The sequence below is a fragment of the Neopelma chrysocephalum genome, unplaced genomic scaffold, assembly GCF_003984885.1.
Source record: "Neopelma chrysocephalum unplaced genomic scaffold, ASM398488v2 Primary Assembly neopelma1_88, whole genome shotgun sequence".
Lineage (NCBI taxonomy): Eukaryota > Metazoa > Chordata > Aves > Passeriformes > Pipridae > Neopelma > Neopelma chrysocephalum.
Window position 1 is genome coordinate 1,386,651 of NW_020897750.1, and position 15,713 is coordinate 1,402,363.

Here is a 15,713-nt window from a genome sequence, read left to right on the forward strand (position 1 = left end):
TCTTTATTTTTTTTTCCCTTCAGCACCACTGAATACATTCAATGAATAATGGAATGTAGGGGTTTCTACAGTTCTTTTCTATTTACCTTGAGTCCACGAAAGCTGCCTGGGCTTGTTGGTGAAGAACTGGAGGACTTTGTAGATTTTGGGGTAGATAATTGACTGCTTGGGGTTCCATTAACTGGTGAAAGCAATAAAAGCAAACAAATGGAAGAATAGATTAATAAAATTCAGAAACTGTAACTTGATTTTAGACTTAACATACTTCTCTTAACAACTTATCCCTCAAGTCTGCATACAAAGACTTCCTCAAAAAAGACTCCTCAGCATTTGGGAATAAATTACAGACTTGCATGCCACACAACTGCACCCCAAAAAATTCACGTGGATGGATGTGGGTTCAAAAAGACACACAAATATTGCATTTTCATTCCAGAGGTTAGAAAGGCCTATTCTGTCCTTTGCCAGTGCAAGAGTTTTGGGTAAATAACAGCCACGGCCTTTAAAAATTACATAATTTATTGCGAAATCACACAATAAAATTTATATAGAAAAAATGCTAAAGACATTTGACCCTCCTTTTATTCATTTTGGATCAACACCCTACTTTCTAGGTAGAATGTTTCATTTCTAGGTAGAAAGTTTCACAGAACACAAGTTGCTTGTTTTTCTTCCAAGAAAAAAACCAAACAAGTATGAATGGTTTGGATTATAAAGAACTTCAGCAGTAGTTCAGAAAAAAAATGGATTTAGGGGGAAAAACCTCAGCAAGGGAAAAGCTGTAGGTTATTTCTGAACTTCCAATAAGTACAAGTGTCTGATGAAAACACATGCTCCCTCTCCCTTTGACTTAAAGAGTTCATTTATTTTAAGTCCAGTTTTCCAGACAGGCCTCATACAACATTTGTTATCTCTCTGGTGACTTGCATATAAGTTAGGTCAGTCCTTGGATTTTTCTGAAAAGAACAAACTGAAGAATTTCATTATGCAGACAGAATAGCACACTGTCCACCATACACAAATATGATGCAATGTTATATGATGAGACATTATTTCCTTTCTAACTGAACCTCATTTTTGTGGGAGAGAAAAATACTAGGCAGAAATTTAAGAGCTAGAAATGTTTCATAGCTGATTCACAGTGATGAATTATTTCTTCATGAAGAAAAAACAACTCTGGTAAATAAAAACTTAGCTTCAAATAATTAACAGATACACCTGCAAATGTCCTTACACACTCAGGTTTGTCATAGGTTATGCATCACTTCTTAAACAGTGCTATTGGATTTATTTTACAAGTGTCTACTGACCTAGTACATTAACATTCTCTGAGTGTTGAAGATGCCCTCCAAGGACTATTTTTATGATCTGGGCAGTCCATCTGCCAGTAGGCCAGGCTGACTGCATTGCAACTTCCATAAATCCCTGTTTTTCACAAAAATCTTTCTCTGGTGTATGACATTAAGATATAACTAATTAGCATTTAGAATAAGTCTATCTTGAAGTCTGGTAACTTGGATTTACATTCTCAGCTCTGTTGCAGGACTAGTACTTTCTCCTGAAAGTATTCAGTGTGTTTAGGATATTTTTGTCTTGACTTTAACAAGGATTGCCTGTAAGAACAACAGGCAAATTATTTAAGTAGGTTTTTCTAAGAAGTTAAAAGTATTCAAGAATATACATCCCTCCTGCAGACTTCATCACTTTGTTTTTGATAACCTTTTTGAAACCTGGCACATCGATACGTCCTTGTTTTATAAAGAATTTGCAGGTAAGACAACGAAAAGAGCTACTGAATCCTGTTTTCTGCATGACCAAAAATGAGAAACTTCAGTAGAAGAGTTTGCTTCCAAACGACAAACTATTACTACAGGAGGAAAAGATTTTAGTTTGTTCACAAATTCTTTTATATGGCTCCCAGAAATGTCACTATTTCCAGAACATGACCATTAAGGTCTACACTACAAGGCATCGTTCTTTGTCTATAAGTCACTTCCATCCTCTTAAACATTGACAGAACCACTAAACTGTACCAGTGAAACTGGCTGGTTAACATAATGTTCTTTCCTCTCAAAACTAAGTGAGAACATCCCAGCCTGCATTGACAGTACTGTAGCTCTTTGCTAATATCTTAGCAATGCTTGGTGGACAAGGGTGGTGTTCTGAGCCAGGGGTGTGACTAGATGACATCCAGAGGTCCCTTCCAACTTTTGTGCTTTTATGACTCTACAACACATGGTTCACTCTGCTGAGGATGCTACTGAAAAGAGGTATCTGTAGATTCCTCTTTGCCAGTGTCTTCTGAGATGCACTGCATATGAGTTGGCACAAAACTGCAACCACAGAAAAAGCTGGAATTGGCCCTGTGTAGATGTAAAAATTTTCCATTTATAGGGAGTCAGCACTGTTTGTGTTGGTTTTGGCTGAGGTAGAATTAGTTTTCTTCACAGAGCTAGCACAGGGCTGTGTTTTTGCTGGAAAATGTTGATAATACAGGGATGTTTTTGTTATTGCCGAGCAGGACTTGCACAGCATCAAGGTCTTTTCTGTCCCTCACACAGCCTGCCAGTGAGTAGGCTGGGGGTGCACAAGGTGTTTGGAGGGAACACAGGCAAGACAGCTGACCCTGACTGACCCAAGGAGTACTGCAGACCATATGGCATCACACTCAGGAATAAAACTAGGGGGAATTTTGGCAGAGGGGTTGCTACTTAGGAACTGGTTGGGCATCTGTCATTGGTCATTTGCATCACTTGTCTTTCTTGGGTTTAATTCCTCTCTGTTTGTTAGTTTCCTTTGCATTACAATACTGTCGTTGTTACTATTATTTTAATTATTAAACTGTTCTTAACTCATGAATTTTCTCACTTTCATCCTTCCAATTCACTTCCTCCATGCTGCTGCAGCAGGGGAGTGAGCAAGTGCCTATGTGGTGCTCAGTTGCTGGCTGAGGTTAAACAGCTAAAACTGCTATTTCATAGAGTAGCACTTTTTCCCCCCCCACTTAAAAAACCACACAAGCAATCTGTACAGGCACAAGAATTGTACAGGCAAAAACTTCCCTGATCCTATTGATTTGCTGATTATTTCACATATATTTCAAACCTAATTTTTTAATCTATTCTCTAAGCATAAATTCTTTTGAGGTTTCTTTCCACATACATACCAGTTTGAACACACAGAAGAAAAATCTTTTCTGTCAGTCTTAAACAGTTAGGCTACAGTTCTTTGGAATGTTTAAAACTGAAAAATTATTAATACCCTTTCAATTGTTAACTTCTAATAGGGTCCAAAGTCTTAAGTTATTTGCTAATCAAATTATATTTTACTTGTTTCACAGATACTTTCACTTTGAACTGAAGGTTCAGAGAGGTTTCTCAGCGTTTAAGAACTTAGGCTGAAACAATATAAGAAAACAAAGAGAGATAAGAAAGTGCAGATAAAATGAAAACCTACGACATGGTTTTGCACTGCTTTTTTCAGTAACACTCCTGTCTTTTTTTGCTGGGTGAAATTTTCTGTTATAGTAAGCTTTAGAATAGACATCTAAATGTGTTGCTCCTCAGAACGCTCCTCTACCTGTAGTCAAATTATACCTTTAAAAATTTAACTTTGACACCATTAGCAGATGTCCAACAAGGAAAAAGCATTATTTTTCTCAAATTATCTACTTCAACAAAAAACCAACACCCATTATGTCTCTGCTTCATCAAATGCAAAATGTGTGTTTCAAACTTGAAAATATTCACAAACACAGCAAAAAGAATACAGGTAAATGGAGAGGGAGGAGACACGCTACTGATACACAGCCATAATAGTAATGGCTCACCTGGGGATTTTGCTGAAGAATGAGCACTGGAGTAGTGGCCACCCCTCTTTACTGTACTCATATATTTGACACAAAGGAAAAAGACATTAAGGAAAGAAGTTATTAAACAGCTCTGAACATGCATGAAAGGAAGAAGGGTAAATAAAGATAAGTAAAGACTACATGAAAAAAAAAAGGCAAGTAAACAGAAGGATAAATATCAGACATTTGGATAAAGGTTTCAAATTAACCAAACCAAGGGGAGTCCAAGTAGAAAAAAGTAAGGAAATGGCAGCACTGATTTATAAATACTTTGCATAAAATTCATTGCTGATAGATATTCTATGCAATCTCATTGGAGGTAACAGAATCGCACGAATTGTAGATCAGTGGCAAAACTTGTCCTTTATGCTACATTTTTCTGTGATCCTTCTTTGAAGCTTTTCAGCTAAATATTCAACCTTTATAAACAGATTATAAATATTCTACTTTGAAAGAATCCAAAGACATAAAATTACTTTAACCAGTCTCAATTAAGCAAAACAAATATTGATGTGGAAATGAGAATACGGAACATGTCACAGGTTTGAATACACACACGGGAGCTTACATGTACAGTTACATTCAAAAAAGAGCATCGTATATTTACATATTCAATGGTTTGATTTCAGGGCTACTTCTCCAGGTCTGAGAGAAAAAAAATTAAAGTTTTACTATATTTAGAAATTAAATGCAGAGGTTAAAAAAAAAACTTAAAACCCCAAGTTTCTCCCTTTATTTATTGCATAACAGACTCAATGGTTGGAACATATGGTGTTCAGAACCTTTCTTGAAATTACAAGAAGAAGAAAAAAATTCTCTGTTACTGGGCAATAACATTACAGTACATCTAAATTTACTTTAAACATCAAAGTCCTGTATTTCCTGCAATATGTGCCTTATATAGAAAAAAATCTTTCAATTTCAAAACTTGAGGGTATACTTTACTTGAATGAACACAAATTTAACCACATAACCACCCTGCAGTTAAGTCTTCAAGAAAATCAAGTGCCATGCTGAAAACATATCCCAAGTGTACAATTAGCACAAATCATTTCAATGTGCATAAACTGAAATTATTTGTGCCTGCAATTAAAAAATAGAAACCATATTTCTTCCCAGAATGTAAAAAAAAAATGAAAATTTTATTTTAGATTAGTATTAAATCTATGAGATAAACTGAAAGAACATTCTTTTCCCCTCAGGAAACAAAGCGTGGCACTTGTATTTTAGACAGAGTCAACAGCTTTCTTCATCCTGTTAAACAAATTCTAACTTTCATGTATTTCATGTGTTCAGCTTTTTCCTAGAAGTAGTACCTGAGGCAGGTGATTTGCTTCGACGTGAAGGTCCTGGACTTTTGGATGCAGCGTGCCTCATGCCAGATGATCGGGAATAAGAGGACTTCATAACACGACATTCTACAAAGCAAGCAGGTAAGAGTTTTGACAACAGCTCAGTGTTACAGCCTTCCTCCACACACCCCTGATGCTGTTTATTATCCAGAAAATGCCCTACTGAATTAAATAAATTTGTAAGAGCATCTCAGAACTCTAACCTACTTAGCATAAAAACATAGCTGAGCAACTCAAATACTGTATGTAATATTTTGCATATAACATTTCTCCATGTCTTGAAGCTGGTTTATTACTATAATTTAAGTTTGTACATATGCTGATGCCAAGGTTCTTCTGATAATTCGGTAAATTCTGCATGCTGTAACAGCAGTTTCACATAGGGCAACTGCACAGCCAGCACCATTTCCCTTCTCTTGCAAGAAACTGATATTGTGATCAATTTTTGAACAAGTGAAAAACATCTATTGTTTCCAAAAGGCTGAAACAATAGATTACTGTCATTTACCATCAGCTATATATTATTAAATAAAAGACAACCTAAGTAGAAAAGGAATCAATAGGCATACATGCACTGACACTTTGGAAACATTTCATTCCTACAGCTGGAATCGTTACCAAATAATTCTGAATGGAATCATATAAATTTCCCTCCTAATTTTGTCCCTGTTATTCATCACTACAATGTCAATGTCATCAGCAAAAATACTAAAGTTGAGCTGCAAGCCCTGCTAGTCATGTTCCTCTCTGTACTCAACCTGCTTTTCCAGAGTTATTAGAGGAAGCAGGGACCACCAAAGCTGAAGAGACAAAGGGAGGAAAAACCCCTCCATCGTTGGGTTCTCAGTGAGGAAATGAGCCCAATTAGTCTGTGCACCTTATAATGTGAAAAGTAATCTTATAGCCTTAAAATGTGCAAGAGAAATTAGGATCATGGCCAGACTGGGATTTGCATTGTGAGTTAATACAACCATGTTCTTCCATTCCTGCATAAGAATAAAACCATAGCTATATTAACTATGTCAAAAAATATCCTTCTAGCTGAATCAACATAATCAAGCAGTTCTGGAAAAGTAGCATGCTGGCAACAATCAACAGAATCAGAGTCAGCTGAATCCTCCATCCATCCAAATGTATGGGCCAGTGGTTAGATATATACCTATACTTGCTGCAACTGAACATTCTGTAATGACATTATGGCATTCGTAAAAATTACAAAAACAGTAGGTGCTTTTGCTGTCAGTTAAAAAAAAAATCCACAGAATCATAGAATCAGCCAGGTTGGAAAAGACCTCCAAGACCATCAAGTCCAACCCTTGATCCAACACCGCCGTGGTTACTAGACCATGTCACTGTCACATCCAGTCTCATCTTAAAAACCTCCAGTGAATCCACCACCTCCCTGGGCAGCCCATTCCAATGCCTGATTACTCTCTCTGTAAAAAATTTTTTCCTAATATCCAACCTAAACCTTCCTTGGCACAGGTTAAGACCACATCCTCTTGTCCTACGGCTGGTTGTCTAGGAGAAGAGACCAACCCCCACCTGGCTACAACCTCCTTTCAGGGAGTTGTAGAGAGTGATGAGGTCTCCCCTCAGCCTCCTCTTCTCCAGGCTGAACAACCCCAGCTCCCTCAGCCTCTCCTCATAGGACTTGTGCTCCAGTCCCTTCACCAGCCTTGTTGCTCTTCTCTGGACCTGCTCCAGCACCTCAATATCCTTCCTGAACTGAGGGGCCCAGAACTGGACACAGGTGTGGCCTCACCAGTGCTGAGTACAGGGGAAGAATCACTTCCCTGGACCTGTTGGCCACACTGTTCCTGATCCAGGCCAGGATGCCATTGGCCTTCTTCACCACCCGGGCACACTCCTGGCTCATGTTCAGCTTCCTGTCAATCCAAACCCCCAGGTCCCTTTCTGCCTGGCTGCTCTCCAGCCACTCTGTGCCCAGCCTGTAGTGCTGCAGGGGGTTGTTGTGGTCGAAGTGCAGGACCCGGCACTTGGCCTTGTTGAACCTCATCCTGCTGGAATCAGACCATCTCTCCAGCTTGTCCAGATCTCTCTGCAGAGCCCTCCTGCCTTCCAGTAGGTCAACGCTCCCCCCCAGCTTGGTGTCATCTGCAAATTTGCTGATGGTGGACTCAATCCCCTCATCTAAATCATCAATAAATATATTAAACAGAACTGGGCCCAACACTGATCCCTGGGGGACACCACTAGTGACCGGATCCCAACTGGATGCAGCACCATTCCCCACCACTGTCTGGGTCCGGCCCTCCAGCCAGTTCCCAACCCAGCAGAGAGTGCCCCTGTCCAAGCTGTGGGCTGCCAGCTTTTCCAGGAGTGTGCTATGGGAGATGGTGTCCCTCTTATTCACACCCTGAAGCTCTTCTGAAATAATATGATTATTCTTGCCAGGGCAAGTCTTCTTTACCAGATATTAATATTTTTCATAAAAGAAAATGGGGATGATTCTACAGCTCAAACAATACAGACAGACAAAAACATGTTCAGTGGGACCTGTGGCGATAGGCCAAAGGGGAATGGTTTTAAACTAAAAAAAAAGGGTAGATTCAGGCTAGACATAAGGAAAGCATTTTTAATGGTGAGAGTGGTGAAACACTAGAACAGGGTGCCCAGAGAGGTGGCAGATGTCTCATTTTGGGAAACACTCAAGGTCAGGTTCAATGCGGTTTGGAACCACGTGAAGATGTCACTGCTCACTGCTGGAGGGGTTGCAGTAGATGACTTTTAAAGGTCCCTTCCAACTCAAATCATTCTATGATTCTATGAATATGGAGGAAAAAACCCAACGTATATTATTCGATAATCCAGGACAATTCTAAAACTGCCTGGTAGAGGCAGCTTTTATTTTATTTTCCTTGAACTTACATGATAAAGTTTCTCTTCACAGAAAAACAACTTTCATAAACAAGTTAAATGCATGATTCGTCCAAGGCAGACAGCACAGGTACAAAGTCCCAATTTGTCTCACCTCCTTCCCTACCCAACAACCCCTATATCCTCACAATATATAAAGGGTCAGCACTTGGTCTACAGCAGACAAAACTGGAATGTGTGAATTGTCTGGCAGGACAATTCAAGACCTGAAATGAGCATGGTTATATATGTGACTTTTTAAAAATCTCACAAATATAGAAACATGGAAATTATCTTACAGTCACAGATGTCAAAAGTGAGCATTTTTAACAGATTTTAGATTCATTAGATCCATGACTGAACCTTTCAAGATTCAATGCTGCTTTCCATGTAACTTTAGAGACAGTGTCGGTTTTCCAGGAAAACAGATCCAGTTTGTTAGCGCATTTTAACAGGCTCACAGAATCCAGATGATGGTTTGAAAAAACTTTTTTATCCATAGGAAGATGTATTTCCATGTATAGTTTCCTAAATGACATAACTCTCGAGGACTGAACAGGGGAGCTCGGGGGAGAGTTTACTCTTTCAGTAGGTTTAGGATGTACAGTCTTACCGCTGTGATCTAGCACGAAGTCATCCTGAGCATACCGGTACTTCTCAGGCCCACACGCAATGAAGACATCGTCATCTCCAAAAAAGTCCTGTAAGCACGTTACCTTGACAGCAAAACATACAAAGCAAAATGAACAAATGCAATACTTTCAGATACTAAATCTTCAGTTGGTCAGCAACAATAAGTTTGTCTTTACCTTTTCCCAGTGATACCATAATGTTCTTTTGTAATCATACAAACACTTGAGTTGCCCAGTACTTCAGCTCTCTAGTAGTGCAGGAAACCTCAGGGCCAAGAATGTAAAACATGACTGCTCCCTACTTCCAAAAACACCTTCTCTTCTGTTTAACATCTCTATTTTTGCCAATAAACTACATAAGCACACTGATGACTTTTGCCTTTAACTACATATGCAGGCTGATGACTTTGAAAGGAACATCTGAAAATACTATTCAAATATCAAAGCTTCTTGTATTCTTACATTAATTACTTGTAGGAAAATCTGTTGAATTAAAGAGATTGCATCTGGAATTTATTTATTTTTATGCTCTGTTTTAATGTCCTGTTAAAAAAATAAAATAATTCCCCCTTTTATGAAAAGGTATTTCATACTCAAGAAAAAAAGAAATAGAGTCCCTTCCATGCTCTTTCCAGTTGTCTGTCCTTAATTATCCCAGTAATGATGTCGCAATGTATTTCAAGAAGGATGAGGATATCAGAAAGAAAAATGCTTTTGACATGCTTTAAAAACACAAAATCAAAGACCTTGAAAAAACTTCAGCCCTCAAAAGTCAATAAAGCGTTTGCTTTAAAAACAATGAAAGCCAAAAAGCCACAACAAGAAATTCCACTGCATTCAGTCTAACTCCCTTGTAAGGAAAAAAGTGTTTGTACGTAGCAAGCTATTTTTTAAAATGTAAACAGATTAAAATTTTGCTGTATTGTTTCCATATTCATTTTAACACTGCACGCCCAAATGAAATCTGGAAGTAAAAGTTATGTAGAAGCTATGTAAATTAGAATTACTTGGTAAAACTACAAAATCAAAGCGGTAAACCGAAAAACTGCTTTTAGAGAAACTAGCTTTTTTTCCTTCCCCAGGTACCTGTCAACAACATCATTTCTGTATTTTACCCACTGTGATAATACTAAACATCAGCAGAGCTATGGGGAAGGGGTCTCTACTGCCTGCAATATTCCAAGAAACACTCAGAATATCAATGACCCTCAGCTCTCTGCAAGACCAGCACAGGGCATTCCCCAGCAGCGCAGTTGTCATGGCAGCTAACCCATGAGAACAGCCGGATACTCACCGCAGTGCCACATGCAGTATCCAGCATTTGTGTCACTGTGTTATGCAGCCAAAGGGATCCAGCCATCACCAAAATCCTTTTATTGTTATCTTACCACTGCAATGACAATTTGCTCTCATTGAGGAGAGACATTTTCAGCTCTGCTTGAAACGGCTGCTTCTAGATAACCGAAGAGGCGGTAAAAACTGGATTCGAAAGGCCGTACAATTTAAGAGAAGTTTCTCTAACTTGGGATTTGTTCCTCTCTGCTTAATAAGAGGAGTCATCATCATTTCCACAGATTTCAGGAATCCAGCAACCAGCCCAAGCCCACCACTACAGGAAAAGCTGTGAGAAAGGTTCCACAACACTTATCCCACACAGGCAGAGATGTTCTGTGAGGTGCAAGTTCACACCCAAGGCCCCTAAAACTGGGTGCCACTTCCACAAGTTCTGCCTACCCACCACTGCTCTACTCGTGCCCCCAATGCCTTTGCAGTGCATTTCAAGCAGGTTGGAGTTAAATGTTGTGGTTTAGCAGTGCCTAAAATTAATCCTTCTGCTCTGATTGAAAGCCTTGCCCTCACCCCTTAACCCATCCAGTATAACATCCAAGCTGAAGAGTAAGGGAGGAGGAAATGACAGGTTTTATGTCAGACTCTGGGAAATACACAGGGATATAACTGCATGCAGCAGCATCCTTTTGTTGTCTGTAGAACAATTCTACAAAGGAAGGGTCAGATTTGCGCACAAAAGCTGTCAGGAGCACCCTTAGAAATGCACCAGAAAATCTGCTAAAAATGGAGATTGGGACTGAATAAAGAACTTTACGAAACATATTAATTCCCATAGGGGCTTTCTCACATGTCAATGTATGTAGTTTCCCCAGGCAAGAATACACAGGAGTAATCATGAATGCCAGTGATCAGACAAACTGCTGGAGGTAGAGTAATGACACCTCCATCTTGGAACTCAGGCTAATTCCAGCCTCTCATTCTGCTCACACGCTGTCGTATCTGACCTGTGTGACTTCCACCTGTCAGTCACACACCACAGGAGACTTCAGCTTACTGCAAAAGACACTAAATACACTTATAACTGAAAGCCAGATAAGTGCAAGTATGAGAAAGATTTACACAGATGCTTGCTATATTCCAGCAGTGAATACTGGAAGTCCTCCTTCTCCCTACAAATAGTCCAGAATGGCTAACATAAAATACATAAGAAGAAAAAAATATTGAACAATTGCATGCAACAAGGAATAAAGATCTGCTAGAATTTACAAGTCCCAAATAACCACAAATGATGAGGTGAGGGAAGCATTTTTAAAACCAAGCTCATGGAAATGTGTTTTCCTAAAAGGACTTTTTCTAGGCTTTTGTCATAATAAAGTCAAAGGCGCATCTCTCGAGGTGCAAACTGATGTTAAAATGAAGTCTTCATTTCCTACAGGATTAAAATTAATGTATACAGTGTAATTAATGATAACAGCTCACTTAGTATGCAAGAAAATATTCAGAGAAAGCTGAAATTAATAACTTGTTTGCATGTGTTTGTAAATGCTGCAAATCCACCAAAGTCTAACTTGCAAAACATACGATTCTGCTCCACAGGATATCTGTACTTAGGTCATATAGGAGTTTTTTTGTAAATTTGATCAGAATTCAGTCAGTTTAGAAACTTAAAACCAAAAAATTTTGAACATTTTTTCAAAGAATGTCAGTTATTCCAGTAAGTTAGGGATCAAAACTTAGTTTTTCAAACTAGCGTACCACAATGCTGCTTCTTTTTTCACTAGTCCTCTACGTAGTCTCACCCACTCTTCGTTTTGTTGTGCTTAGCGCTAAAAGAACCGTTCCGTTCTTCAAAATCTTTCCTAAAATTCCTTTCAAAGGAAGATGGTATTAGCAAAGCTGCACAGGAGTGTATCATAGCAAAACCAGTCAAATATGTACTCATTCATTCAAATAACAACTCTCTTGCTACTCCTCATGCTGTGAGTTTTCATGCGTGAACCTGAAAATGTGAAAAGCTTTAGACACCTTGAAGAAGTTCAGCACCAAAACGAGATTTGATATTTAACAGTGTTGGGAGCTTTTTTAAAATTAATCATCAAGTAATTTTTGAGATTCAGATCTGTCCGCTTCCTAGTTTACCTCCACAAAAGCTCTAGACAAGTACCTTCAATGCATGCTTTCCATCACTGCCTTTGCAGAAAAGCTCAATTAGAATGTCTCTCTCCTGCCCGTGGCTTTAATTATCACAGAAAATGCTCTTTTAAAAGAACAAAATGAATATGATTTGTTTGTCCACAGGAAAAAAATCTACCTTAAATCTGACTTCTTTTTTTATTTTTTACCAAAGGTATATACAGAGCTGAACAATGAGGTTTTTTGGGAGGTTTATCATTATAGCCAACACTACAAAGGCTTCCACCAAAGAAGTTTCACACTTCCTTGAATTCTTTTTTTCCCCTCCACATAGAAAACTGAAATATATTTTGAAATAGTGCTCTAGAAACACTTTAGAAAAATGTTATCTTGCTAACTTTAAATGTTTCAATTAACATGTTTAAAATATGTTAAACCCTATTTACTTCTAAATACAACACCTATTCCCATACAAACATTGCCCATGTCCTGCTGGTAACGTCACTGCCTTCCCCTTATTTAGAACGAAAAATGACTTAGTGCTGCTCCTCTGACAACTCAAGACTGCTCAGGTTGCCTTGTTGTACTGCTTTTCTTCAAAATATGTCACCATACACAGCACAATGGATCACATTTGCGTAAGACTGAATTGGATTTTTATTCAGTCCTTTAAAGATTCTTCTAATGGCCTAGAATCACAAGAAGGAATAAAACAGAATAAGGAAAAGCAAAAATGTTGTCTGAGAAGTTTCAGAATAAACATAACTTGAAATCAATATTACATTTTCTTTTTTAGTAGAGTCACTACAGTATTATTGTGGGCCTGTTTTGTCAGAATCACTTGTATTCTCACCACAGTTTTCTGAGGACACATGTAAAGGACTCAGGGTACCACTACTGCTTGATGAGCTCCAAAAATATCAGAGGACAACATAATTCACGCAGCAGCATCAGGAGAATTAAACTGTAACTGGCTTCAATGGCTACAAACCCAAACAAGTATGCAAGTGGCACAATGATCCAATGATTCAAAACTTGAATTGCTTCTTATAAAAAAAGCAGTCTTTTCTCATAAACTTTTTCCCCATACACCCCAACCGAGGACATCTTGAAACACTGGATGAAGTTTATTGAAAAACAAAGACCTTTCTAAGAGAGGTACATATGTTATGTTACATTATGTTACAGAAGTGTCATGACTAACAACAGTTTGCAAGACAATTTATGTTAAAGCATGCAAAATCACACAGCTATAAGCACAAAAAATACGGTTTACGTGCACAAAAAAAAGTGAAAATGGAGTGTTGAAAAGGAAGGGAGAGAAACTTTTCTATCTGAAAAATCAAACTCCTGATCCACTGCTCTCCACTAGTGCAGTGCTTTCATGTCTCATACGCCCATCACATTTACCTTTTAAAATAGGTTTATATTGCTGACAAATATTTATAACCAAAGAAGTTTGCTCTTTCCAAAGAAATACTTCTTCAGTCAGATCAAGCCACTGGAGTAGAATTTTCCAACTGTGATCCATACGAAAATCTCTTTCCCATTACCACCACACGCCTTGAAATATAATTTACATTAATCCCTACTCCCACCTCTGAACCTAACAAACAGAAGATACCTTCCCTTGGGAAGAAACATGAATAATGATCAATCTTTTAGAGATAGAATTCAACACATATTCAATGATTGTCCTTCAGGGTGAAGTTACAATGAAAAAAAAATTGAAATAATAAGTATTTGTCCTCCAATCTCCAGCAGAAAAATACTAAAAAAAAAATTAGGAGACTGGTGTCACAGAGGTTTTATAAAAATTTGAAAAATTAATGGAAATTCAAATTATCTGAAATCTTTAATGCTAAACAGAGTTTAGTAATCGTATATCAACAGCCTCCAGCCAGGAGCTGTCTGGATAAACTGTATTTATTCCAGCTCTACAAATATACTTCATTTTAAATGTAGCAGGAAGAGCTGTAAAGACAAATAGTTTGGCTTAATTTAGTATGTCTGATTCCATTTAAGTAAGCAGCTACAGGACTGTACAGTTTAAGTCTGGAGAGCCACACCCTCTGTCTGGGGAAAGCTTCTCTGGATGACAAATTCTCTACAGCAGCTGAAAATGGAACTAAAACATTAAAACTGGAAAAGATATGTGAGATTATTTGTATTTGTTTTAACAACAGAAGAAATATTTGTATCTACTGACTTCAAGAAACAGGATATGGTGTAAATATTTTAAAAAGGAAGCACATAACATAGGAGGTAAAAGGAAAACTGGCATGCACAGTAACAGCTGGATTTGTGAATGTATTTTCAGGTCAGCAGTTTAAGGCTGAAATTCCTGAAGAAACGCTGTGGGTTTTTTCCCATGAATTGCTGAAAAAAAGAAAAAAAGCCAATAATGTGTTAAATGTCAGTGTGGCAAATCTAGATACAACCTCCCTGTACTGCTTTCAGTGTGAGGAGTCTCCACATTTCTACTGGGAAATGCTGTTTTTCTTTGACTGGGACAGATTACAACTGTGCTGTCCTGATGGTTCCGCCCTTTTCCCCTGGTATCAACTTTTTTTTTTCTGAGTAAGGAAAAGTCAAATACTTGTCTATTTTGCCAGTCAGGTCATATTTGCAATCATCGTTTTTGTTTCCCCTTCTGAAATACACTTTGCACTGCCACTTCCTCTTCACTGCCATTCAGCCTCATTAAAATTCCTGCAGTGTTTCTGAAGCTGCCAGCCTCCCATTTCAAGGGTTTATGTGTGTCCTATAGTGCAAAATGCAAGGAAAGCACTCCTGCAGAAACAGGTCAATTGTCTGTTTCCTATTTCAGTTCCATCACCAAGAGGAGCGGGCTTAACTTGGAAAAGGAAGTTTCCTCTGGGCAGCCTCAGGAACTCAAAAAGGAAGGTGAAAAGGGCATTCCCACCCTTTCCAACTAAGTACTGTGATTTTAACACAGGTTTTTTTTACTTTGGAACTTCCCCTTGGTCTCTGCACTTTCTCAGAATAGCGTGACCAGGGGAAAGAGGGTGTGTTTAACCAATATTCTTAAATACTTACTAAGCCATCAACGCCCTTCATGATTGAAACAAGAGGCACAAGAAGTTCACTACTAGATTATGGCAGCTATTTGCCTGGTTATACTGAGTCATGTTTCCTGATATGTCTTCAGTAAATAGCTGGAGAATAGCCAGATGGGTAGCTAGAATACACTCAGGAAGTAGAAATACAGAGAAAACTCAAACCAATGAGCCCCTAATATGCCCTTTAAAAAATACTGTAATTGCCAGAATTATTTTTTCAATTAACAACCTAGTCACTTGGTGGAAATAACAAAAGTGTCAAAGACAACTATACTAAGCAATTTGGAAGCAGGCAAAAAAGAAAGTGTTCCAAGGGCCAGAAGCCCACACTGTACACAAGAACAGCAACAAAGCTCACTGCTATATCAGACACATAGTAAACCTGGAAAATCAGGTCAAATGATAAGATTCCTGCTGGTATAATGAAGAAGCACTTGACATTTGCAAAAGCTTCTGTTCCTCCCCAGCTTATGTCCTCTGTGACAGCTCTACT

General features: G+C 38.3%; 1 protein-coding gene across 7 annotated transcripts in view; it reads right to left on the reverse strand.

Annotated features, from left to right (window-relative positions):
- The window catches only part of DCLK2 (doublecortin like kinase 2), an 85,542-nt gene that overhangs the window by 32,987 nt on the left and 36,842 nt on the right, over positions 1–15,713 (reverse strand). For 4 of the 7 annotated variants that reach the window (XR_003535747.1, XM_027692692.1, XM_027692695.1 and 1 more), the window contains exons 3-6: positions 8,696–8,798; positions 5,167–5,268; positions 3,830–3,880; positions 87–181 (exon numbers count right to left, since the gene is read on the reverse strand). Coding sequence is in view for 4 of the 7 variants with exons in the window: in XM_027692692.1 (XP_027548493.1) it covers positions 87–181; positions 3,830–3,880; positions 5,167–5,268; positions 8,696–8,798 (351 nt within the window). In the remaining 3 variants the exon portion in view is untranslated. The remainder of the gene's footprint in view (positions 1–86; positions 182–3,829; positions 3,881–5,166; positions 5,269–8,695; positions 8,799–15,713) is intronic. The other 3 variants (XR_003535748.1, XR_003535749.1, XM_027692693.1) reach the window with 1 other exon arrangement.